This window comes from Schistocerca nitens, chromosome 2, assembly GCF_023898315.1.
Source record: "Schistocerca nitens isolate TAMUIC-IGC-003100 chromosome 2, iqSchNite1.1, whole genome shotgun sequence".
NCBI classification, from domain to species: Eukaryota; Metazoa; Arthropoda; class Insecta; order Orthoptera; family Acrididae; genus Schistocerca; species Schistocerca nitens.
Window position 1 is genome coordinate 439,700,900 of NC_064615.1, and position 26,430 is coordinate 439,727,329.

Below are 26,430 nucleotides of genomic sequence, written 5' to 3' on the forward strand. Positions count from 1 at the left end.
CCACTCAACATTCCTCCACCCTTTCAGACAAATTCGCCCTCGAATTTACCACTCAACATTCCTCCACTCTTCACACTGCAAAACCACTAACACAAGCAATGAAAACTCTCGACTTAGGCGATTACACACACTTCACATTAAGTATGTTGAAAATACTTTATCACTTTACTAAAGCACTGTACGCTTATGAATCATATAGTTCACACAAAAATCGTTATAATAAGTGTAACAAATCTTGATAACAATGAATAAACAAAAATAGATTTTTCACTTAGAAAGTTACATAGCAACACCTGTTTAATCTACCCTATATTAATGCAAGACTATCAATTCTACGGTATTGTTTATTTTAAGATGAGACTGTTCAATAAATACTGAAGTACATAAACAAAATTAGTACACTAATGCTCAAAAGTAACCACTGAAGTACACCAGTTAAGAGTGTGGTATCCAATTGACAGGGATTTGATGAAGTGGTATATTGTTATTTGGCTTATTTTTCCGTCTTAAATAAAAGAAAACTGTGCAAAGCAGAAACACAAACACAAAGTTTCCAGATATACCCGTTCCTAGCATTATAATTTTAGTTTTGTGTTCAATTTTTAATTTTAAAACATGTTGCATCATAACATTGGCATCAGTTTTGCCTTGCCGTGAGTTTATGAATATATATGTAATGACTTCAGAAGGGAACTGTTAAGGGAGTCATTGAAGTAGGATAGGTTTTATGTAGGAAATGCTAGTATGGCGTTTTCTGACCAATAAATTAGAGGGAAGAAAAGAAGGGATACATTGTTAACTACAAGATCTACATGTTTCCATGTTCAACTTTTTTTTCTTAAAAAATAAACCATTATCATTTAGTAATTATTTACATTTGTATACTATCCACAGTCTACTAAGATTCCACTAGGACATTCGAACCCTTGGTCTAAGACTGTATGGTGCCATATCTGTATGTTGTGCTGGCGTGGCTACTCTTTTTCCTTTTCGGGTACTTCCTCCACCCTTTGGAAAAGCAGACACTATTGTTGAAGGAATTACATCTGGAGTGCCCTTAAAAGGTTTTAAACGACTTGCATGAACAATAGTAGTTCAGGTAGGCAGTTGCAATTTAACGTTTACTGGTGACGTGATCTCAATAATTCGATAAGGACCTCTGTAGTTTGTTACAAATCTTTTCGTTTTTCCTTTCGCAATGTATGGGGTTGACAGCATCACCCATTGACCGATTTTGTAATTGGATATTTAGCTTGGGCATTACCTAATCTTTCCTGACGTTCCAAAGCCAATGTATTAGATTTTTGAACCTTTTTCCATACATCCTTCATCACTCGACAGAAATCTTTTACTGTTTCTCCGACTTTTCCGTTTTTCTGCCTGATTACATCAAAAGGGGACGGCATTTTTCTCCCATAGACCACTTCATAAGGTGACATGCCAGTTGCTTCATGCGTTTTCGCGTTGTATACCGATACGATTATTGGTAAATACGTATCCCAATTAGAATGTTGTTCGTTAATATAATAACTAAGCATCTTGCCAATTCTCCGATGAACTCTTTCTGTGCGTCCATTGCACTGAGGGTGTAACGGAGTTGTGCGTAATTTACGTATTTTTAGTAAGTGGCAAAGCTGTTTCATTAATTCAGACATAAAATTAGATCCCTGATCTGTGATAATAACTTCTGGTACGCCAAATTTAAGTATCCAGTTGTTAATTAAAGCTTTGGCAACTGTATTTGCTTGCTGATCTGGGAGACTCACCATAGCTAGATAGCATGAAAAGTGATCTATAATCGTAAGAACATACTTATTACCAGCAGGTGTTTTATGAAATGGCCCGTAGAGATCCAGTACACAGATTTGAAATGGACATGAAGCCTCGGGGAGCCTCTGTAAGGGTATTTTTGAACGAGAAAGTTCAGCTCGTTGTGCGCACCCAATGCAATTACGAACGTACTGCGCAACATCCTGCTTTCTGGTTTGCCACCAAAATCGCTCTGCTACACGTCTTTCGGTTGTCCGTAGTCCACCGTGTCCTGCAAGGATATGATCTTGGGCCTCTTCCATTATTTCTTGTCTAAGGTGTTGGGGAACAACAATTCGCGGTCCGAGTTTTGTTTTACGGCATAATACACCATCTTCAAAGCAAAATTGTTTTTGAGTTGTGTATTTTTTGCATTCTGCATCCTCATCTTGTGCCTTTCTCCAGTCTTCAGTATCTCGGCCTGTTGCTTCCAAAAGTGCTATTTTCCGACTTAGGCAATCTGCATTCGTGTGTTTTATGCCTGGTTTGTGGATAACTTCGAAATCCATTTCGGAAAGACATAGGGCCCAACGGGTAAGACGACTAGATGGATCCTTTAACCCAAGCAACCATTTTAAAGCTGCGTGGTCTGTAATAACCTTGAATTTCCTACCATACAAGTTGCACTTAAAGTATTTGATGCCATAAATAACACTTAACAATTCTTTCTCCATTGTGGAATAATTTCTTTCTGCTGTTGTTAGTTGTCTCGAAGCGTAGGCTATGGGGTGTTCCGCGCCATTAATATTCTGACTCAAAACAACTCCTACTGAATGACCACTTGCGTCACAGGATAAAATAAATTCTTTATTATAATCTGGGTAGGCTAATACTGGACTGTGTGTTAACTTATCTTTAAGGGTTTGAAATGCTGATTCACAATCTTCAGACCAATGAAATTTTGCACCCTTTTTCAATAATTGGGTTAAGGGTTTGGCAATTTCAGCAAAATTTTGAACATATTTTCGGTAATACGATGCGAGACCAATGAAACTTTGTACTTCCTTAACGCGTTGTAGTGTTGGGAAGTCCTTAACTGCCGAAATTAATCGAGGATCTGTTTTAATTCCTTTTTCACTAATGACATGCCCTAGGAATGTAACTTCTGTCAATGCAAAACTACATTTTTCCATATTTAATGTTAATTTAGCTTTTCTAAGCCTCTGGAAAACATTACGAAGACGCACAGCATGTTCATTAATGTCTTTGGAGAATACAATAATATCGTCTAGATATACACAACATTGCTGAGTTTTGAGTCCTCGCAATACTCCATCGAGTAGTTTTTGAAAAGTTGCTGGTGCATTTTTCAAACCGAAAGGCATTCTTTTAAATTGCCAGTGGCCTCCAGGGGTAGAAAATGCTGTTTTATACCTATCTTCAGGTGCAACTTCCAGGCCGGCCGCGGTGGTCTCGCGGTTCTAGGCGCGCAGTCCGGAACCGTGCGACTGCTGCGGTCGCAGGTTCGAATCCTGCCTCGGGCATGGATGTGTGTGATGTCCTTAGGTTAGTTAGGTTTAAGTAGTTCTAAGTTCTAGGGGACTGATGACCACAGCAGTTGAGTCCCATAGTGCTCAGAGCCATTTGAACCATTTTTTTGCAACTTCCAACTGATGATATCCGCTACGTAAATTGATTGTTGAAAAGTATTTACTGTTACCCAAACTGTCAATGATATCTGTAATGTTTGGAAGAGGATAAACATCTGAGATAGTTTGTTTGTTAAGGTGTCTGTAGTCACAACAAAATCTATATCGTTTCGTATCGTCGGAAGACTTCTTTGGAATAATTACAGTATTTGAATTATGAGGTGAATCAGAATATTTTATAATTCCATCTTTTAGATGCTGTTCTAAAAATTCATCCAGTACTGGCTGCAAGTAATGCGGAACTCCATAAGGGTTCCTATAAACTGGGGGGCTATTTCCTGTTGGGATCCTATGCTGTGTGATATCTGCTGCTGGCAGTGGACCTTCTGCATTAAATAAATCTTGGAACTCAACTAAAGCTGCTTCTATCGTGTCATTATCCTTTCCTTGCAAATGCTCAATTTTCTGGCGTAATGCGGTTTTATAGGCGTCTGGTTTCTGACCATCATCAATATTTGACCAAATGAAATCTTCTTCTTCAAAAGTACTGACTGTAGCTACTAATATTCCCTTATGCAACTCATTGTCCTCCACTCCGAAATTGTCAATATGTACCGGTACTTTTCTTTCTCCCTCAACATCTTGAACCCATACAACACTTCTACGTACAAAGCAATGTGATACATCTGATTCCTCATTTTCCTCTAGTGGTTCTATTAGACACACTGTATCTGTAGATACCTCGGGGTCAACGTTCATCCAGAAAAGTTTTCCTGAGCCAAATGGTATCTTATCCCGTGAATCAACCATGAAGGACGTTGCACGCAGTGTAGCTGATTTCGCCTTCCAGTTGGGGAAATCTTGCAGCAGCGAGCCCTTTGCAGCGGTGTCACCTAGCTGAAAGACTATTCCGCTAAGTTCTACAGTTTGCTGTCTGACGTCGATTTTAGCGTCATGTTTATTCAGGAAATCCAGCCCTAGGATCGCGTCGTACCCATCAGTTACCTTTGTTACCACTTCTATATCTTCTTGAAATTGTACACCGTGAATATAGAAAATCAGTGATGTACATCCTAACGACTTCACTGTACCTCCTCCTACCCCACTCAATCTATACCTTGGAGGGTCATTTTTCTTTTCTCCAATGCATTCATTACTCACTATTGATACAATTGCGCCTGTATCCACCAGTACCCTTGCCTCTTTATCCTGTATGGTAGCAGATAATCAGAATTCCACCTTCACATTCGTCTTAATAGCATGAAATTTTATTGGGAACGCCTGGCAGTGGCTCCGACATTCCCGTTTGAGTTTAACTGATTTCTATTTGCAAAAACTTTCTTAGACCTGCATTCCTCGAATGTGTGACCTATTCTTTGATAATTAGTGCATTGAGGTTGTCTGCAGTTTTTTGCTATATGTCCCTGTCGATCGCACCTAAAACATCGTACTCCTGCTGAAAATACATTTCGCTTCTCCTTGTATCTGGTGGCAATGTCTATTTCTTCGAAAGCCGTCGCCACAGATACAGCTTCTGCTAAATTTTTAGGAAACTCTGCCGTGACACGACGGGACGTTAAAGGAGGTAACCCACGTAAAAATGTATCCAGAGCTCTATCTTCTGCCTCTTGTAAAATAACTTTATTTGCTTCATCACTGGTTGTCAACTGATAGGTGTTAATATTAACTTTTCTAATCCTATCTACAAAGCTTTCTAACGACTCGTTTTGCCTCTGAGTGATAGTGTTTAACTGTTCCCTATAAAATCTACAGCTGTTCTGTTTTTGAAAACGTTTAAGTAATCCTTTCTTCAGTTCCTCAAATGTAGGAGCATTCCGTAATTCTTCATGGTATAATACGTGTGCATTAGTTTCTCCTATCAATCTTAACTTTGTCATTTGTAAGAGCTGTTCATCTGACCATGATCCTAACTTTGCAGCTGCTACCAAATCATCAAAAAAGGCTGTTATGTCCTCACCAGGTTTACCTGAAAAAGGAGTTACCAAGGCTGCTGCTGAGGAATCTAGGGAGGGAGGGATTGAACTGGTTTGCCTAACCTCACACAATTGTTTAAATAATGCATTATTATCATTTTTAAGCTGTGCTATTTGATTAACTAAGCTCTGAATAGCTTCCTCAGTAGAAACCGCTTGTGGTGCTGACTCTGACTTTGTACGATTTCATGTCATCATTTTACAACTATTAGTTACACAATCTTACTACATTGAATGAAAAAGATGTTTAAATATTTTCGACAAACTCTTAAAATTATGACAGAAAATACACTTCTGAATAAAGAAAATTATCCAACTGCTATGCAAACCATTATCCTTTCACACATTCAACAATACTAATTGTAGACCTTTAGTGACTGTCATTCACACCTCATATCTCAGGACTGAAGACCACAACAACAACAACATTGAGCCAAGGGTTTTTTCTCTGACACCAAATGTAACACTTGTGATACTAAATGTAACTGGGTTTTCCCTTTTGATGCTAGTCAATTGTCAGGATGAGCATTACTGCAAAGGACATTTGATTCTAAAGCATTCTGTCAGGGTGAAAATACTAAATTAATTAATTTTTCTCTCTTAACAACATGTGGGCAGGGTGGGTTCTTCCTTGGCTCGGGTATGAGGTAGAATGAAACAGCATTTTTACATAAGATAACTTTTATTTAAGATTTGTACAACTGTTTCCTTACTCGATGTTCTGGCTCGGAGAAAGGCAGCTGTGTCGTTTGCGAAGCCTTCTGCTGCTGCAGCGGCGGCGTCTGATTACGCGTGGCAGTGTGTATCTCGTGTCGCCGTCTCGCCCAGTTGATTGGAGACGCGCAGCACGAGGTGGGCCATTTAATTATTGCGAGCGAAGTCGTGCATTGGATGGTGATACCTTGGATGTAGTGTCCCAGTGTTTCTCTTCTCTAAGCGGCCGCGTGTGTTGTGCGTCGGCCAGCGGAGCGGCGCGGCGGGGGAAGGCCAGTGTCCTGGACTCGAACAACGGACTCCCGCTTGCCAGTCTTCGGCTGTCAGATCTTCATCCCAGCTCACAGGTGACTGCTGATGTGAGGCCGTCTCCTTCTCGTCCTCACGAGTCACCCGGGTACGTAAAAATCAGACTTCAAATACCTTTTAACTTCTGTCTTCTGGCGCCGAGGCTGATGCTTGCTATTCCTTTATAGCGGCGGACTTGGTGCGTCTGTGTGTGATGTAGTCTCTTCTTGCATGACGGTCTTCAGCAGCGAAACTGACTGAAAACAACTGCTACTCTTCTCTTCTTCCTTCGTCTGTCGGTCCCACTGCGTCTCGCGTATTTATTCACTTCAGTTTACTGGAGGTGAACGACTTCACGGTCATTGCCTCTTCTGTCACGTTGAAAAGCTTCTGGAAGAATCTTCTTAACGTCGGTCATTGGCTCTTGGAATGTAGGCGAGGGCCTTTGCTCACATGTGACAACTGAGAAACACGTGAGCCAGTTGGGCGATGCGCTGACAGCTGAATCGACAGCGTCCGCTTATGTGGAACTTGCTGACTACACGGTCATTGTCTCTTCTGCTCTGCTGTTCTGCCCGCTGTTTGCCAGTATGTAACTCTCTAAACTAAACCAAGTTTTTCATTTATTTTCTAATTTCTACTTCACTTTGATTTCACTAATTTATTTACTTATCTTAAGTACCACTCAACATTCCTCCACCCTTCGGAGAAATTCGCCCTCGAATTTACCACTCAACACAAGGAATGCGAGCAGAAACGTGTCACCGCACAGTTCAATGCAATCTGAGACTCGAACTCGGTCGGGCACACAGTTTTAATCTGCCAGGAAGTTTCATATCAGCGCACACTCCGCTGCAGAGTGAAAATCTCATTCTGGAAACATCCCCCAGGCTGTGGCTAAGCCATGTCTCCGCAGTATCCTTTCTTTCAGGAGTGCTAGTTCTGTAAGGTTCGCAGGAGAGCTTCTGTAAAGTTTGGAAGGTAGGAGACGAGATACTGGCAGAAGTAAAGCTGTGAGGACCGGATGTGGGTCGTGCTTCCGTAGCTCAGATTGTTGCCGGCACGGTAGCTCAGTATGTTCGGTCAGAGGGTTAAACTGCCCTCTGTAATAAAAAAAACTGAGTTAGTATATCAACGGTGAACTACAGTAAGTGTCATAGGACGTCCGCCCCGAACAAATAGAACGATCAATATCGAACAAAAAGAGATTAAAAAAAAAAAAGATGGTAGATCACTTGCCCTGGAAGGCAAAGGTCCCGAGTTCGAGTCTCGGTCGGGCACACAGTTTTAATCTGCCAGGAAGTTTCGTGATTATACCTAAACTAACTGTAGATTTGATTATAGGTGCAGATTTTTTAAATGAGAGACGAGCGATAATAGATATGGGGAAAGGTAGGGTAACATTCGGGAATGCCACACTTCTCTTTAAGCAAAAGATAAAATTAGAAGAAATACCAGTTATAAACAAACAATTAAGTATGATGCGAGATAACGAGGATGAAGAATTAGAATGGTATGCACAAAAGGGGGAATCGCCTCAACTCATGTTAGAAGTCCATAAAGAAATCGACGAAAAATTTCAAGAAGTTCAAGTTATTTCGGAACACAGTAAAAGAGAATTAGAGGGTATTTTACGAGATAAAGCAGAGGTATTTTTACCTAAGACTGGCAGTATTAAACACTTTCAGTACAAGTTTGAAGTAAAACAGCACAAACCATTTAGAGTGCCACCCTATACAATCCCATTAAGCTACAGGAATAAAGTATTCCAGAAGATATCTAAAATGTTAGATGATGATATTATTGAACCAGCTACCTCCACATATAACAGCCCGCTCCATGTTGTACAAAAACGAGATGGGAGCATCAGGTTAGTGCTTCATTCCAGACAGATCAACACAATCATAATCACTGAGATAGATCGCCCAGAAAAATTAGAGTAATTGATACAAAACTTCCACGGTGGTAAGATATTTTCATCAACTGATTTACGGAATAGTTTCTGGCAAACAGAATTGGCCCCAGAATGTAGAAAATTTAAAGCATTTATCGTATTCGGTAGATGTTAACAATACGTGCGGGGAGAACGTATGGTCCTACTAGACAGGTTGCAGTAAATGCACGTAATGAAAACCTTAACGACAGACAAATGAAGACTGTAAACAAGTCTCCCTGGCAACACAAAGCCATCTAGGATACAATGAGTCAAATGGGCGTATATATAAACGTGGTTGCTGGGCTCTATCAGGACTGTCTTTAATAACTCGAAAACAGGATTTCAAGACATATGTCTGTATGAACTTTTTGTCTTGCCTCGGTGTAAGGCACCCGACCCCAAAGTTTGTAAAAGTGTTTTTAAAACACCCTCTATATATTTAAATACCTCGATAAACGCAAAGCATAGAATTGAGGACTACGCCAGAAGGTATAAAAACAAACAGCTTCTTATGTCCAAGAATGTAAAACTCGTGCCTACTTTTAATGTATGAGTCTGAAGTCCATAAAGAAACTCATGAATCTAGCTACAAGCGACGCTAAACCTCAGAAAGTAAGTGGCAATCTCGCATATATACTCACTTCCTTTTCAATTTAAACACATCAGGTGCTACTCATGTCTACTATTAAAGGATTTTTGGTGATACGATCACGACTCGACTACTGCGAGCAGTTATATTATTATTATATATTATATTCCACTCAGATTTTACTATTATATGTTAACATTAATAGAAGTCGTGATGTTACATAATGATATTTTCCTCTTCGAAGTGGAAAAATCGCCGCCTCGTTTGGTGACTGAGAAATATGTAACAGCATTGAAAATAGTAATTTCTCAGTTTATATCTTCTGCTGCTACAAGGCAGCCACTTGGGGCGCTAGCATCAATGCAGCCGTCAAAATGTTGCACTTTTTTGGCCTATAGAGCTTCGCGACTGTTTGTTGTACACTGCAGCTCAATATTCTGCGGAGCAGCATGCTGCGTCGGACAGCAGTTGTCTTTGAGCGAGGCAAAATGGTGGTATGACGGTGTTTGGACTGTCGAGAGGCCTCAGTCCAGGAAATACGTCAACATTTGCCAGTTCTGTCTTTTAACGGAAACATATTTTCTGCCACGCTGACGCAACAACTGTGTGAATCACCTTATCGTCGATTGTACAAAATACGCTGGTACGCACAATTAATTAGATTACATCACTAAAGCCTTCATGCCAATAGATTGGCTATCCATATCAGCAAATGGGATAGTGTGTATAAATACTTGAAACTTTAAACCTACATTTTAATTTACAATAACTTCAAAAGGTAGTGAACGTAGAATTTCAGTGAGCTGCTTATTTAGTCTGTTGTAGAGTTCAAAGGTAGCGTAATGCTTGTTGTTTCAAATTTATGATGGACTGTCAGTGTAATTTCACTTTAATTATCGAAATCAATATCACTGTAAGAAGATTAATCGGCATTTTAATTTAATTTGTTGCTATAACTTCTGTACAGGTTTGCACCAGCAAAATTAGTTGAAATTTAGATTTAAATAGATGCAATCCAAAAATTCTGTTAAAAGATTGGTTGTTAACGATTGGGTACACGTGGGAATATTCATTGTCAAGTAGTGCTACCTGGCAAATGTAAATTCGACTTGATTTCCGAGCCAAGGAAACTTACTATTCCTGTTAGCAACATTCGGCGCAGAAAAACTATTTATAGAAAGGAATAGATTAAACTACGAGTATAAAGTGCTTATTAATAGAGACGGACAAACACGGGATGTTCAGCCATTTCCGTCAACTTTCTTGGCACTGCATGGCATCACCAACAGACATATTACCCTTAAAAAAGCATTGACAGCTATAGGGAAAACGTATGTGGAGACCAGAGGAACACATAACACTAAACCGAACCAACTTAAGAGAGAAACAGTATGTAAAGTGAATTAGCATATACAGTCACTGAGAGGCCGTGAATCACATTGTAACATTCATTATAGCAGACGGTTATGTTTACCACACGAACTTATTATTCGAAATGGTTCAAATGGCTCTAAGCACTATGGGACTTCACATCTGAGGTCATCAATGCCCTAGACTAAGAAATACTTAAACCTAACTAACTTAAGGACATCACACATATCCATGCCCGAGGCAGGATTCGAACCTGCGACCGAAGCAGTAACGCGGTTCCCGACTGAAGCGTCTAGAACCGCACGGCAACAGCGGCCGGCTATTATTCGAAAGTTACACTTGTTATATGCAGAGAAAAATTCTCCAAACCCTGTGTGATACCAACAATATCGACTGATTTTGTGGCTAACTACGACGTAAGTTTTGGGTGCCCCAGAACTAACACATGTTCAGCGTGAAATATAGAGCCGACTATTCTAAACTTGATAAACAACGAGAAAGATGCAACTCAGATAAAAGTTTTGAATAACGTGAAACAACATCTAACGACTCAAAATGAACTAAATGAGAGGAAATCTGACAAGATTTACGAGGTTAAACGTCCGAACGTTTGAAGTCCGAAAAATCTGTAATTAAGAAAGCAATTTATATGGATTACCAGAATAATGTTCCGCTTTCTAATATTTCAACCAATGACATATATTACAGAAGGCAGGTCTCATTTTATTCGTTCAATATCCACACGCTTTCTCCTAGGAAATCTATATTTACACGTGCCTTTATACTTAGACTACGATCAGACCGAGTTGTACACCCATAAACAATGCAAACTGGCATTTTTGATTAAACAACTTCCACTACTCGAAACATTCAAAATGAATTACTTCACTTAATTCCTTTGGTCCCTATGGAGGCATAGGGCATACAGGCTCGGCATCCGTCTCTGTCTTTGGACAATTGTCTCAGTTCTGCCCAGGTCTTGCCAACTCTTTTCGCTTTCCCTTCCACTATCCTCTTCCATGTGCCCCTAGGTCTTCCTCTCTTCCTTGTTCCCTGGGGATTCCGTTCCAATGCTTTTTTATGAATGGCTCCATCTAGTTTTCTCAATGTGTGCCCCAACCACACCCACTTTCTCTCTCGTATCTGGTCTTCTATAGGCATCTGGTTTGTTAATCGCCATAGCTCCTCACTACATATTTTTTCTGGCCACCAGATGTTCATGATGCGTCGGAGACATCTATTTATTAAGCTTTGTAACCGGGATGTTATCTTTTTATCCATTTTCCAGCTCTCACTGGCGTATAGAAGGACAGCCTTCACATTTGTATTAAAAATACGTGTTTTTGTTTTGTACCTGATATTTCTATTTTTCCATATTGGGTACAATTGTTTGAAGGCAGTATTTTCCTTTTTAATGTTGTTTTTCATGTTATTTCCAGTTCCACCATCTTCCGTCACTATACTACCCAGATACAGGAATGAGTTGACAGGTTCCACCCCCTGCTCACCTGTTAACAGTGTTCCCTGAATTTACTCTCATTTCCGTTGTTTTGCCTATACTCATCTTGAGGCCAGCACTCTCTGCTTCTTCTTTCAGCAAGTTTAATTGACCTTGCATATCAGTCAGCCTTTGAGCTAATAAAACTATACCGTCAGCAAAATCCAAATCCTCCAGACGTTCATGAATCTCCCATTGGATTCCTCGTCTCCTGCCTGCTGTGACTCTTCTCATAACTGAGTCTAGAACAAGTGGAAAAAGTGTTGGTGATAAAATGTAACCCTGCTGGACTCCAGTTGTTACTTTTATGTTCTCTGACATATTTCCCCTGTGGAGTACACAACATTTGTAGCCATCATATAGATCTTTTATGATGTTTAATATTTTCTGTGGTATACCATACTTCCGCAACACCAGCCAGAGCAATTTATGTTTCACGGAATCGAAGGCCTTTCGAAAATCAATGAGTGCCAGGTACATTGTGGCATGAAATTCTTTGTTTTGTTCTAAAATGATCCTAAGACTATTAATAAGATCAACACAACTGCGTTCTGCCCTAAAACCGGCCTGTTCTTTACGCAGTCGAGTTTCAAGGGACTCTTTAATTCTGTTTAAAATAATTCTAGTGAGGACCTTACTGGGCACTGACAACAATGTAATACCACGCCAGTTGTTACAGTCAGACAAATTTCCCTTTTTTAGGAGCTTTAGCACCAAACCCTTTTACCACTCTTTTGGAGATTTCCCTTCAGGCCAAATATGCTGCAGCAAGGGATGGAGCATTTTAACATTAATTTCAATATCGGATTTTAAGAGCTCCGGTTCTATGTTGTCCTGGCCAATGCCTGGAGGTAATGTTTTTGGAGAACTAAGATGGCGGACGTCAACTTCAAGTTTTTGACGTTATGAAAACTCCAATTATTTTTTACCTTCATGTTTGTAACACAGTGTTAACTTTGACAAACAGATTTGCGCTCACAGACGAAACCTGCATTCGTTCTTTTCATTAGTAGTATACACATCAATAGCGTAGCAGTATTGAAATATAGCAAAATGGACTCCGTTTTATATGTGTTTAGCCGGACTTTTTGCCCTAAAAGCTGGACTACCTATTTTGAATATAAACAGAATTAGTTGGGTGTTGTTAGTCGTTTATTAATAATTAATTACAGTTGGTGTTTTGCGTGGTCAATCTTCAACGTGGCTGAACTAATAATGGTATCACTAGCTGTCTGTCTCAACACTGTTAGAAGCCATGCGCGAGTGTGCTGGGGCAGGAACGGGTCGAAATTGCTAATGGGCCCATTCTACCTTGTCTCGCTCGCTCTGCGCGTAGCGTTCTTGTGGCATTGTGCGTGGGGCTCGTTCGGCCTGTGAGCAAAGACACAGGACACAGATGTAAGAAATAGCATACACCCACAGTATATCTCCCTACTCCTTCTTACACTAATGTTTGCGCATACGTCATTAGCTTGGAACGCGCCTTAGTTGTGCGTTCTCTACTCAATCACTAACAAGTCTGACAAAAGCGGGACGAAAGGGACTTGCATGTAGGCTGCACGCGATCGTAAAAATCCGGACATCTGGCAAGCCTACACATGAACGAATTGACAAGGACATACTTTTTTTCTAGGACATATCGTTCCAGAATCAAATTAAAAATTTGACCAAGGTTTTCGGGAGGTAGGCCTTGGTTGTAAGGAGAATGCTTGAACTGGAATTCCCCTGCAAATGGTCCCGATTGTGAGTCCCTCTATTCCACTACCATTTCACTTAGTATTTGGCTGAAAAGCCCTCGACTCTTTAATAGGTCATTACTGGAACAGCATGTTCTATCTTTAGAGGAAGGGGATGAAAATATTAAAAAAAAGTAGATGACTTGTACCTGTTGTTCTACATAAGTCGTCATGTGAATGAAGAAAACGTGAAAAGTGAATACTTGTTCCCCACTGTAGTTCACAGCTTGACAAATCCATTACACAACAAAATTCATTAAACTAATAGCTGTGTTACTATACTCTTTCCTTAGCAGTAGCGAAGTTAAGTGTAGTTCATCATCCTGTGCAAGCGGATCTACTGAAAAGACGTTCCGAAAGTGTGCGTGATTTTAACAAAATTGTTTTTCTTTAGGAACTGTGGGATAATAAGAGGCGTTAGTTCGAATATCCATGTCGTAAGGAGCAGTCAATGTGCCTAACGGCATTGCAAAGGTGGGAAGTGGCAGAGCAGGTTTCAGTGATCCCTTTAACAAAAACCGATAGTATTATTTTCAGACGAGAACTCGCTGGCGTGTTTCAGTAATCTGTCACTCGAGACGTCAGTAGGAGAGTCATCAGTTGTTCATACAAACGCAAAACTCAACGCACACACACACACACACACACACACACACACACACACACACACACACACAACCACATACGCTTGCATATACATAAAATTTTGATTTTTTTCCAGGATAATGGATAACATTGTCTCAGAAATGAATTAGAACATTTCCAGTTCTCCAGTCCGAAAAAGTTTTTCGGGGAGTTTCCCTTGGTGGCTAGGTGAATGCCTCAAATGACAATCCGCCCTGAAAAATTCCCAATTGGGATTCCCTGAGTTGCTCTCTCAGCCTGTTGAGACATTTATCTGAAAAGAAATAACTTCTACAGCACCACGCCTTGCACTCACGAGATGGGAATCGAATACGTGAAACTGTTGGTCACATCGCTCCACTATTTAGATGTCCTAAGAACTTCGGAACAGTTGCTCTCATGCAAGATTTAATAATAACTTCTTGATTTTGTGATGAGAGATTTGTTACAACCACTACTTGCAGCCACACAATGTACGGTACTGTTTAAAAAAAAACTGCGTAGGTGTCATTAATTACCATTACAGATAGTAATAAAACTTCTTATTAAATTAAAGAATACTAGAACATTTTGCCTACTTACCGTCCTCGTCAGTTGAAGCAATATATTCCTCACTCCGTGGTCCTGCACCAGCCCTGTTATAAGCTTGCACGACGATATTGTATTCGGTGAACTTGCGCAAATTTGACAAGGTTATTTGCAGATCTGTACCTGGAATTACTTCGTAGGTCTTAAAATGGAAAGAGTCAGTTGAATTTCTCACTCGATAACCGACATGGTACCCCGTGATTTCACCATGTTGCAGATGAATTTCTGGCGGCTGAAATAATAAGTTTGAATTCACATGAAGACATTTAATTTTGCAACATTTTCTGTACATTTAATTTAGACCATAGTTATTTTGTACGCTTAACAGAACATGTACACTGCGCAACGGAATTGAAGGATCATTTTTTTCGGAAACCCGTAATCGTCCCCCGTTGCGACGCTTAAGTTTGAGATTTTGCTCAAAGGTGTCTGCAACTTTCCTCTGTAATGGTACGAAGGCGTGGAGCTCTGCGCTTCAGGCAGTAAATGTAGACACTTGTGATAAAAAGGCGAGAGCCCCTACGATCATGTGACGTGAAAGGTTGGGTTAATAATGCCAGATTGGCGCCAAATTTCACCACAGTGCTACCCAACGCCACCGTTGCCCTGTCACACAGTCTTACACAGATTTCACCATTTCTTTTGATGGCTCTGCAATGGAGGTCAGAAATGCGGCGCCCAGAATTGAAATCAAACTGTTTTCTTACGACTGGCCGAGGAAAACATTTTAGGCACACCGCTGCTCAGAGGCGATACGGAAAGGCCTCAGGGGGTGGTGTAAAGGGAGTCAATGAAACTACCACTTTCAAAAAGGATTCAAGTGGCTCTCAGCACTATGGGACTTAACATCTGAGGTCATCAGTTCCCTAGAACTTAGAACTACTTAAACCTAACTAACCTAAGGACATTACACACAGCCATGCCCGAGGCAGGATTCGAACCTGCGACCGTAGCGGTCGCCCGGTTTCAGACTGAAGCGCCTACAACCGCTCGGCCACAACGGCCGGCCTACCACTTTCCTTGGAGCGTTGATTCCCTCACATCTCGCGATCGAAAACGACAGTTCGTAGTGCGATGAGAAATAGGTTGATGTTCATGAAAACCTTTGACCCTGGTGAGACCCCAGGACGTTTCAACCATTCTGTAACGACATTGTACTGCTGCGTACCCACTGCACGTAATCGTTCGCTTTTGGAGTGCAGCGCGACCGCAATTTTTGCTTTCGTGAACAGGATAGAAACACTAGGGACCGTTAAAAACCATTTGAGGATATCTGAACCTGATCGCAAGCAGCAAAAGGTGTTTATGCTTTTTCGACTCTTGTGTTTCGCATCCTACTGTGGCATGCTCACGGGGGTGGGCGCTGAGCAACACTGACACAAGCGCGAATGAAACGGGAAGAGACCTTCTAAAACACCCTTGTTCGGCAAAACCTCCACCATTATTGAAAATTTAAAAAAATTAACTTATACGGAGGCGACCTAGGTGCCTGCAGCAGGTACGCAACCCTTTTAACATGCCTATGATCCCAGTTGCCTACTTGTAGACGCGTAGGAAAAGTTCACCGGTTCTCTCGGTACAGGTTCATTTTTAACATTCTCAACGTAGTTGGGTGGGTGCCACATATGTTTTTGCCGAACAAAGTATGTGTGTGTGTGTGGGGGGGGGGGAGGTGTCTTAGAGCGCGTGTGTCAATGCTGCATCCCCCCCCCCCCTCACGGTCTCTCCCCCGTGATCACGCTAGTGGAGGACACGAAATAGGAGGGCCGAAAAGCATAAACACCCTTTGCTGCTTTCGATCGCGTTGAAATTGCCTCAAATGGCTTTTAACGGCCCCTAATAGTATCATGCCGTACACGAGGACAAAAGTTGCAGTCGTCCTGCGCCCCAAAGGTGTGCGATTACGTTTCATGGGTATGTAAACCCACAGTGGGGGGGGGGGGGGGTCACCAGAGTCAAAGGCTTTCAGCAACGTCGTCCTGTTGCTCATCGCATTGCAAAACTATAGCTTCCAATAGCGAAATGTGAGAGAATCTACACCCCAAGGACAGGGGTGGCTTCATTGACGCTATTTATGTCACCTCTTGAGGCCCTTTCGTATCGATTATGAGCAGTGGAGTTTGTGAAATGTTTTCATCTGCCACCTGTAGGACAACCGCGTGATTTCAACGCTGGGTGTACAGTTCTAAGCTCCAACACACAGACGTTAAAAACAGGCGTTAAATGCTGGTGAGAGAGTCTGTAACGACCTTCTCATTGAATTACATGTAAACGGTGGCGTTGGGTAGAATTGTGGTGGTATTTTGTGCCAATGTGAGATTATTAACCCAACTTGCGCGCCACATAAGCTTCTGAGCTGCTGCCTTATTTCGCAGGTGTCGACACTCAGCTGTCTGAAGCGTCGTCGTGCCCGAGGGTGACGTCGTAGAGCTCTACGCATTTGCACCATTACAGAGGAAAGTTGCAGGCACCTTTGAGCAAAATTTCAAACTTCGGCGTCGCTATGGGAGACGATTACGGGGTTTTGAAAAAGTGATCCTTTAATTCTGTTAGCCAGTGTACCTGTGTTATCGTACCTAATTACATTTTCATGAATCAAAAACAAATGCTCCTAGAAATTAATAGAAGTTAAAACACAATATTTGTAACTGAGTATAAGTTTTAATCCAGAAGCATTGGGCGTAGCTATAGTAAACAGATTGGTGATAGCGAACTGAAGCAGTTATTCTGCATCAAGTTAGCAACTCTCCATGTCACAGCAGCCAGATTCAACTCTTAGGGAAGAGTTTCAGACATCTTTTGAAAAAGCGTAAAACAGTATCATTATATGCTGTCGGTTTCTCCGGAATCCCAAAAAATTTCTTTGCAGTGTCCAATACATTATGATATTTTGTACGCCAGTCGACAGAACTGCCTTTGCCAACTCTCTTTCCGTTTCGGTGGTTTGCAATCAGGCGCGAGATTGACATATTGGGGTGGCATTTCAGTCTGCTGCGTGTCCGGATTCACGATGCGGGAGCCCGTCACGATCACAAACTAATCGTAATTATTTATTACTTCCTGAATCTCCGTAATGATCTATCATTTTGAAGCGTTCATTATCTATCTTAGCAGTAATTTATGTTCAAAGGGGTAGAAAAATGAGAACTTCAGAATAAGTTATGCAATAGAGTTGTCCGTTGATCGGAAACTTTTTAACATATTAATACAATTATCTCCCTCACACACTTGTTTTAAGCCGAATCTTAGTCTTTCTGTCTTTATGACAACGCAGTACCAAAATTGCGTGCAGTCTAAAAAAAAAAAAAAAACCTACAAACGCACCTATTTATCGGCCGACCGAGCAATCGAACAACTTGGTGGCAGCTTGCACAGTGCCCGTCGAAGCTACCACCTGTCACAGCGCCTCTCTGCTCCTGCCTTTGGCTGCTTGTTATTTATGTTGCGTTCTTTGATTTTGTATTCGTCGAGATGCCGTGTGTTATAAGAAAGATGCGAAAACTAGGATTTGGCTTGGCTGTTTCAGAAGTGACAAGGCTAAGAAAAGATGGGTGAAAGCTTTGGGTAGAGAAGCAGGTTGTTCAAATGAAGAAATTCATCCATACTTTATTATTAAAGGAGCTAGTATCCAGCGATTTCAGTAATTATTTAAAGCGGAACGAGAAATGCTTTTCTGAGCTGCTGAACCTCGTCAGTTCACGTTCGACCAAAAGGAATACTATGGTGAAGGACGCTGTAAGCAATAAGAGGTTGTCAGATATGTCAAGGTTTCTGACTACTGGCAGAACTTTTGAGGGCCCATAATTCAGTACACGTGTATTTCTACAGTTACTATTTAAAATGATTCATGGGACTTACAACGTTATTTACAGGAGCCTGAGGAAATACAATACAAGTAAAAGGCATTATTTTCATGTAAGCTTGATTTATTTATATATGTAGAACAAAACATCTCCCCTATATGTTTAGGAACTGTCCAAGTTATCATTAAAAAGATATCAGTTGTTTGTGGCACATATTATTTGATAAATGCAGCTACAGATATACAAGAACAAGAAATACATTCACCAAAGGTTGCAAGAACTAAAAAAAGTTTCAGTCTTTCACTTTACTCCTCCTTGGGCACCATTTGTCTGCTCGTAGTAGATGGTATGACGTTTGGCTGGATTGTTTCCAACACTTCCTGCTACGAAGTACGTGCCTCATTTCTTCTGCAGTATCTCTATTACTATAATCCTCGCACGATGTGTCCCAGAGACGTCTACAAAGTTTAAACTTCTCAAAATTTCGTCGAATTCACTTTCCGTCATGTTAACGATACTTGAACAGCATTTTTTCCCTCTCGATCACTTACAACAGAGCGATATCTAGGAAAGTGGAACTCATCTGTAAAGGAGACTGCATATAGAACACGTGTGCTATCCATTCTTGAGTACTTGTCGAGTGTTTGGGATCCCAATCAGGTCAGATTAAAAGAAGACTTCGCAGCAGTTCAGAGCCGTGCTTCTAGATTTGTTACCGGTAGGTGCGATCAATATACGAGCGCTAGGAAATGATCCGTGAATTCAAACGGGAATCCATGTAGGAAAGACGGTGTTGTTTTCGCGAAATATTGTTGAGGAAGTTTAGAGAGCTGGCATCTGCAGCTGTCTGTAGAACGATTTTACTGCCACAAGATACATCTCACTAGAGGACCGCAAAGGCAAGACAATTTGGGCTTGTATGGAGACATTTGGGAGTGGAACAGGAAAAGGAATGACTAATAGCGGAACAAAGTACTTTCCACTATGTGCAGTACGGTGACTTGCGGGGCATGGAAATATAGATGTAGAACGACAGGAGATTCCCATTCCTCTACAATTGATTATGCTGGAAGAAAGATGACATACTTGGTCTCACTGTGCACAGGAAACCAATAAGCAATATCCAGTATTTTCAGCACCTCATAACTCAGCCCATAAGGGCTCTGTTTCATATAAAAATATGAAGACCTGTAGCGTGTATTTGTGTTTGTAAGTACGTGTAGCAATTTAAAGACCTTTCAGACATGTCTTGTAGTTTGATGGTTTCACAAGAGAGCGCTAAATGATTCCACCTGTTGCGCCACCGCTTCACTAAAAGAACATTGTACCTATCTCAGCCCAGCAATGCGTGCCGGGTCTTTTACAGTTGCTTGTAATAATAATAATAATAATAATAATAATACTAAGAGAGCGATTCCTTCTTTCTCAGCAATTTTATGTTCACGGGCATGAAAATTTATGGACATAGTAATTGGAGTTCGTTAACAGAGATTTCTGATACGCAAAATGTCATGTCCACATGGCTATTCTTGTTTTTTCATAAATAAACCATCCTAATGAACACAATTGTTCAGTAGCAGATACGAGAATATGTGTAGTATTTGTATTAGCACCGTAATTGCTCTGCAGTAGGTAAACAAGTTAACAGTGATGACAGAACAAATAGTGACGAACTGCACTTTCATTGCGTTGCTGAGGCACATAGTTTAGTTGTTTTTCTTTTTGGTTTACATTGGTCGTGAAATGCTATCTAATGTGGATGGCTCAGCCAAAGTCAACCTCATGATTTTTATGATAAAGTTTACAGCTACAGAAATTCAGCGTGAAAATATGAACATACCTTCCAAGTGATAAGCAGGGCCTCCGAATTTCTCACTTTGATTTGGATATCACGGGGTGGCCCACCGGGTACTTCTTCTGTTGTCGTAACAGACACGACGCCACTTGCGTTAGATACACCAACAGAATTTTCTGCAAGTACCCGCAGCTGGTAGCTGTGAGCAGGATGAAGCCCAATGACGGAAGCTTTCTTCTGAGTGCCACTCACTGCTGCACGTCGACTATTCTCCCAAGAACCTGACGAGAGATAGAGATCTTAAGAATAAAGATACATACTACTGAAGACAGTATTTTCAAGGCCGGAAGCGACGGAAATCAGTACCGACTGCTAATAGGCGATACCGAATATAAATAACTTTTTGTTGCATCACAAACAAGCACCGCGCTGTTAAAGGCTAACATTGATCGATATGCAACATACGTTGTATCAACATTATTTGCTGATAGAGACTAATAACGCCACTGCGTTTTACGATTTAAGCTGTTGTCGTGGTTGATTCAGTGAAATAACACCTATTTTACTTCAAAATCTTATCATCCCTCAGCATTTAAACTGAAGCAAATGTTTTTTACGGTTCTCAACCACACATGGCTATCTGACATGCCAGCGACTCTTCCACTGATTATGAGGTCCAAAGCAAATGTTAACTGACTTGTAGCCTATCAGGAAGATCAGTAATAACTCAGTGTTACAGTTATCTGTTATGCAGATATCGTCTTAAGTGAAGGGATATACAGCACACCCAACATTCTTGTTACTTAAGTTCTATTTCACGAATAATCAGTGTGGAAACTACCTTTAAGAGAAATCATTTTTCGGTAGCTAGACAATCGACACTTGCAGTATGACTTTTGTCTTTGCTCATAGCACAAGGCCAGCATACTATAAATTTTATTTAGAATGGTGTTATTGACAGTGATGTGTGTAATTATGGCTTTGTTTGAGTAAAAAGGGTTATACTATTACTTATAAGCTTGAATGGCATATCTTTCTTGTTTCCAACAGAATTCTGCAGCGTTTTGTTTCGAATGCTTGAGGTCTGCCATAACAATATTGATATCTTTAGTTCACGGTAATTCTGAGACATTTGCCGTATCCATTCTCACGCTGTTGTGAGCCTTAATATTCATACCTATACTTCAAGCTTAGTTCTGAAAGGAATATCGAAAAGACAACGCTCCCGCTGTTCAGAAATGGTTGATTAACGATTTGAAGTAGACTGACGAGAGAGTGATACGCATTCAGATTAAGAGAGCGGTAAACTGTGTTTACGTTAAATGTATAGATAACGACGTTTGTGAAAAATAGTCAAGAACACTAACGGTACCATAAAATTCAAACACAATGATTGATCTGTCAGCACAGTCTTGGATTGCGATCCTTTAGAGTCTAATTTACCGTTCGAAGTTCCACGCGAAAAGAGCAGAGATTTTTTAGCCTGTATGGGATAGTTTACGGTATCAGAAAAGAAGTGTGGACTGAAAACTTTTGGCGTGGCGAGTTCAGTGTTAGTCATATAGCTGAAGTAGAACTACAGGAGCACATACCATCTTAAGTGCCTGTATGCGGTCATAGTACGTATGTTGTGTGTGAAAACGAAGCCCCAATTCAGCTGAAAACTTGAGAGAAAATTGCGTCCGTAGACACGCCATACAACTGCCTATTGAAAACATTCAGACAGGGATAATGGCATATGCAACCGTTCTGCTAACTATCACCAAAGAGAAAGGGAGTGTCATGGCGAGCGGGAAAGCTGATAATTAACGTATATCAATCGACGAGCATGCAATAAGCGTCTCTAATAACACACACGACGAAGAATATCGTAATGCACCTATGGAAGTGGAAGAGACTGCAGCTAGCGTTAGTGAAACTGTTACCGAATAGCAAGGGAACGAAATGCAGAGCGATAAGATAGGCAATAAAAGTAAATCAATCGATGAAGATGTTATCAGTGTGGCTAGCAACACACAGGCTGAGAAACATCAGAATGCGCCTATGAAAGTAGAAGAGGATGTAGAGATGGCCGCCAGCGTTTGTGAAAGTAAAACACAAATGCGAAGCGATGAAAATAACTATTCTAAAAATATAGCAAACAAATACGATGACAGGTTTCGAACTGACGAAGGCACCATGCTGGGAAAACCAGAGGAAAACTGGCGCAATAGCAAAACCTCTTCTACCCAGCTACAGTCTTCAAAATCTTAGTTGTGCAAGCACGGGACAACAGAAGTACCTTGTTCGAAACAGGAAAGGCAAATAGCGAAGAAGCTGAGAAACGAAACATCAACAGCGAAACATCAGTTCCTGTCCCGGATGTAAAAAAAATATGATATGGAAAAGAAATAACATGAAATAATGCTAGTCTCTGTATTGCAAGACAGAGAATTCCATGATCTGCAAAAAAAAAAAAAAAAAAAAAAAAAAAAAAAAAAAAACTGGGAAGCCAAAAATTGTATCCTGGGCGGATGATTCATCGGCCGCACCTAATGTTTAAATAATAATGATCTGACACAGAATAATACAAACGACGTAGAAAAACAAGTAACAGAAAGAAGCCCTGCAGTGTTCTTGATATAAACGGCCACTGGAACTTCAAATTTAGACCCTAACTCAGCAATCACTTCTTATATGTACGTCGATAAGAGTGTCCACGATACTAACACTCAGTATCTCGAGTGCTATCACATCGTTTAAATTGTAAGTTTTAGATACATTATTAAAAACTAACGATGTCCACGTAGCGTTGCTGTTGGAAGTAGTACGTCAGGACATTTTCCTTACAATCGTATGTAACATTTACAAGAATGCAGGAGAAAACGGACGCGGTTGTGTAATCCTAACAAAGAGAGGTCTGGAAATAAGTCAACTTTAATTTCGACCAGACGGCCGGGTGACGAAAGGAGTAATAAATGAAGTTACTCTCGTAAACGAATATGCCCCAGCCGGATTGAACAAGAAAAGGGCTAGATAAACTTTCTTTCAGAAAAATCTCACCGATTATTTGAGGAACTACCACAAAGGACTGTTACGCGCGTGTGGCTTTAAATGTGTGCTATGAGCCATGGATACCAAGGGTAACACTCCAACCTGTAGCCCCTGAGAGATGTAACAACTACTGTCAGTGTACAAGACGTAGTCCAGTAGCTTAACATTCACATGAATCATAACGCCTACATAAGCTCAGACGCAGCATCGCGACTGGACAGATTTTATGTTTCGAAAAATATGGAGCTAGACGACTATGAAATAACACTACGCAATATACCGTTATATTGCAGCTCTGATTATAGTCGAAGGATTCTGAAGACAAATCCCGTAAGGGAAGAGCTACTGGAAATTAAATACCAGCGTCCTCGACGACGAACGTGTTGAAGAGAACTTTAGAATTGAATTCTCCAACTAGAAAAGAAAGAAACGATTTTATAGAAATCTCAGTTAACGGAGGAATAAGGTAGCTAAACTACGTATTGTAAGATTTTCAAAAAGTGAAATCTCAATCTTTTAGAGAGAGAACAAAAAATGATGAAGATAATAGTTGTCGGAACATAACAATCAGAAATCATGCAACAACACGCAACACGCCAGACTTCCGGTAATAATCTATTTCAAGGAGCTCTGCAGTCACTGACAAGTATAAAATACGAAAATAAATGCATTCTTAAAGAGTTGTAAACAGAAATTAATCAACGAAAGCAGAAATTCGTTCACAGAACCTGTGAAAGAAGATGCATTGGAATCCATGGTCAAAACTTGCCAAGGAATAGAAGTTCAGGCTTTGACCGGTTCACCCATTAATCTTAGCATAGAGGTGATGATTTTTCCGAAATCACGAAACACAAGATCGAAAACAGGAAGCTATACACGAGCTGCAGACGAAACACTCATCAGCGAGCACAATATACGATTATTATAACATTACTTTACACGGATTACAAGATAATAGTAAAACAGAAATAAAAATAATAATAACAGAAGAATTCTCGCAGTGAGAGTACAAAGGTACTGTTCCGTTGTAGCAAATAAATCTTAAATGGATTAGGGACACTTCGAGATTGCGGTGTAATCGCCGACGGAAATCAACAAGAAGGTTTCGGTCTCTACAGAATTGTTTTAAAGGACAGTGCGTTTGACACTGAGCCACGAACTATTGAGAGAAGGATTTATGACTTCAGTTTCTCGGAATCAATAACACAACTAACCGGTAAATGCAGAAATAATTTCGAGGATCCTAGTGACGATTACCTAACAGAAGGACCTCCAGTGTAAAGACGTATTAGACAAGGCTGTCCATTTTCTATGGTTTTATTTGTAATATCCTTAAAGCAATTAATAAGTACACTTCATGGCCCCATTGAAGGTAAAAAGATTAGGAATATCAACTTTACAGTCAATGCATACGCAGATGACTTAACCTAAATAGTGAAAAATAACGCTGTAGTGATACAAACGAACCAAATTTTGGAAACTTACTGGTTGGAATGAAGAACATGTATTAATACTGGCAATCATACTTTCCCAGCCACTGATCCCTTCGACGAATGTGACGAAATAAAAATATGAGGCATTCTATTTCGAAATGATTCAATAAGTTCTTGGATGAGAGCGCAAGAAAGTTGTGCAGAAGATAGCAGGAACTTTGATACGCTTATGTGTCGAATGCGATAACATCTGCGTACTGTCCAAGGTAAGGCACATATCACAGATACTTCCCTGAAAAATGAAATTATTGTTGTTATATAAACATGTTTAGGTTGGTTCATAAACAGAGGGATGCTCTTCCGCCTGGCTGGAGAACAGTTAACGCTCCAAACGAAGAAAGGGGGCCGGCCGAGGTGGCCGAGCGGTTCTAGGAGCTACAGTCTGGAACCGCGCGACCGCTACGGTCGCAGGCTGGAATCCTGCCTCGGGCATGAGTGTGTGTGATGTCCTTAGGTTAGTTAGGTTTAAGTAGTTCTAAGTTCTAGGGGACTGATTACCTCAGAAGTTGAGTCCCATAGTGCTCAGAGCCATTTGAACATTTTTTTTTTTAAGAAAGGGGAGAGGGTACTAGACCGTTAAACTTCGAATACAAATCAAGAGCACTTCCTGTGAGAAAGTATACTTTATGCACTCAGTGTGGACAGAGAAAAACTCTTCAAGGAAGCATGCGACATCCATGGAAAAAGTGAATCACACCGGCCAAAACAAAAAGAAAAATTTCGTCCTCTATTACGTTCGTTCAGCTGGTTGTAGAGAAAATATAAACAGAAAGGAATCACACGAATCTTTTTATCATCAGATAAACGAGTGACAGCTCTTACTCAGTTGAAAATATTGATTGTGCGCTGGAAAACTACGTAGGAAAATCTCACTAACTGGTGTCTTGTCTCAGACATTTTTTTCTTTTTTTTTTTAAAAAAAACGCAACGTCTGAAAGACAACAGAACAGCAGCCATAACGCATAAGTTTTGTAGCAAGTACTCGGAGTACAAAGGAGACACGCCACAGGTAGTGCGTTGCTTTGGGTGTTGGCCGGAAATGTTACGTAGACTCGAGAGGAATCACGTGCGCTCACGTGTCGAGCCGCGAGGTGCGGCAGTGCGTTGGCGGTGATCATATGTGGCCGTATTCGAGGTCTCACAGGGCGGTGTCCGGAAGCGTCTACGTGGAAGGGGCGGCATGGCCTGCCGCGCAGTATAGAGGCGGAGACGGCGTAGACTTCGGAACAGCCACCTGTCGGGGAGGGACGTCGATGTAGGTCGGCCGCAGGGCCTGGACTTGTAGTATTCGCTCTGGCTCTGCTCGCGCCCTTACTTAGCGACATATCTCCCACCATGTGATTTTGCAATCACGAGTAGTATGAAACTTCCTGGCAGATTAAAACCGTGTGCCCGACCGAGACTCGAACTCGGGACCTTTGCCTTTCGCGGGCAAGTGCTCTACCATCTGAGCTACCGAAGCACGACTCACGCCCGGTACTCACAGCTTTACTTCTGCCAGTATCTCGTCTCCTACCTTCGAAACTTTACAGAAGCTCTCCTGCGAACCTTGCAGAAATAGCAGTCCTGA

The 26,430-nt window shown here is 40.9% G+C and overlaps 1 protein-coding gene across 1 annotated transcript in view; it reads right to left on the minus strand.

Moving 5' to 3' along the window:
* Positions 1-26,430, minus strand: part of LOC126235074 (Down syndrome cell adhesion molecule-like protein 1 homolog) — a 190,267-nt gene that overhangs the window by 115,539 nt on the left and 48,298 nt on the right. The window contains exons 9-11 of the mRNA XM_049943808.1: positions 23,728-23,781; positions 20,380-20,615; positions 14,731-14,968 (exon numbers count right to left, since the gene is read on the minus strand). Coding sequence (XP_049799765.1) covers positions 14,731-14,968; positions 20,380-20,615; positions 23,728-23,781 — 528 coding nt within the window. The remainder of the gene's footprint in view (positions 1-14,730; positions 14,969-20,379; positions 20,616-23,727; positions 23,782-26,430) is intronic.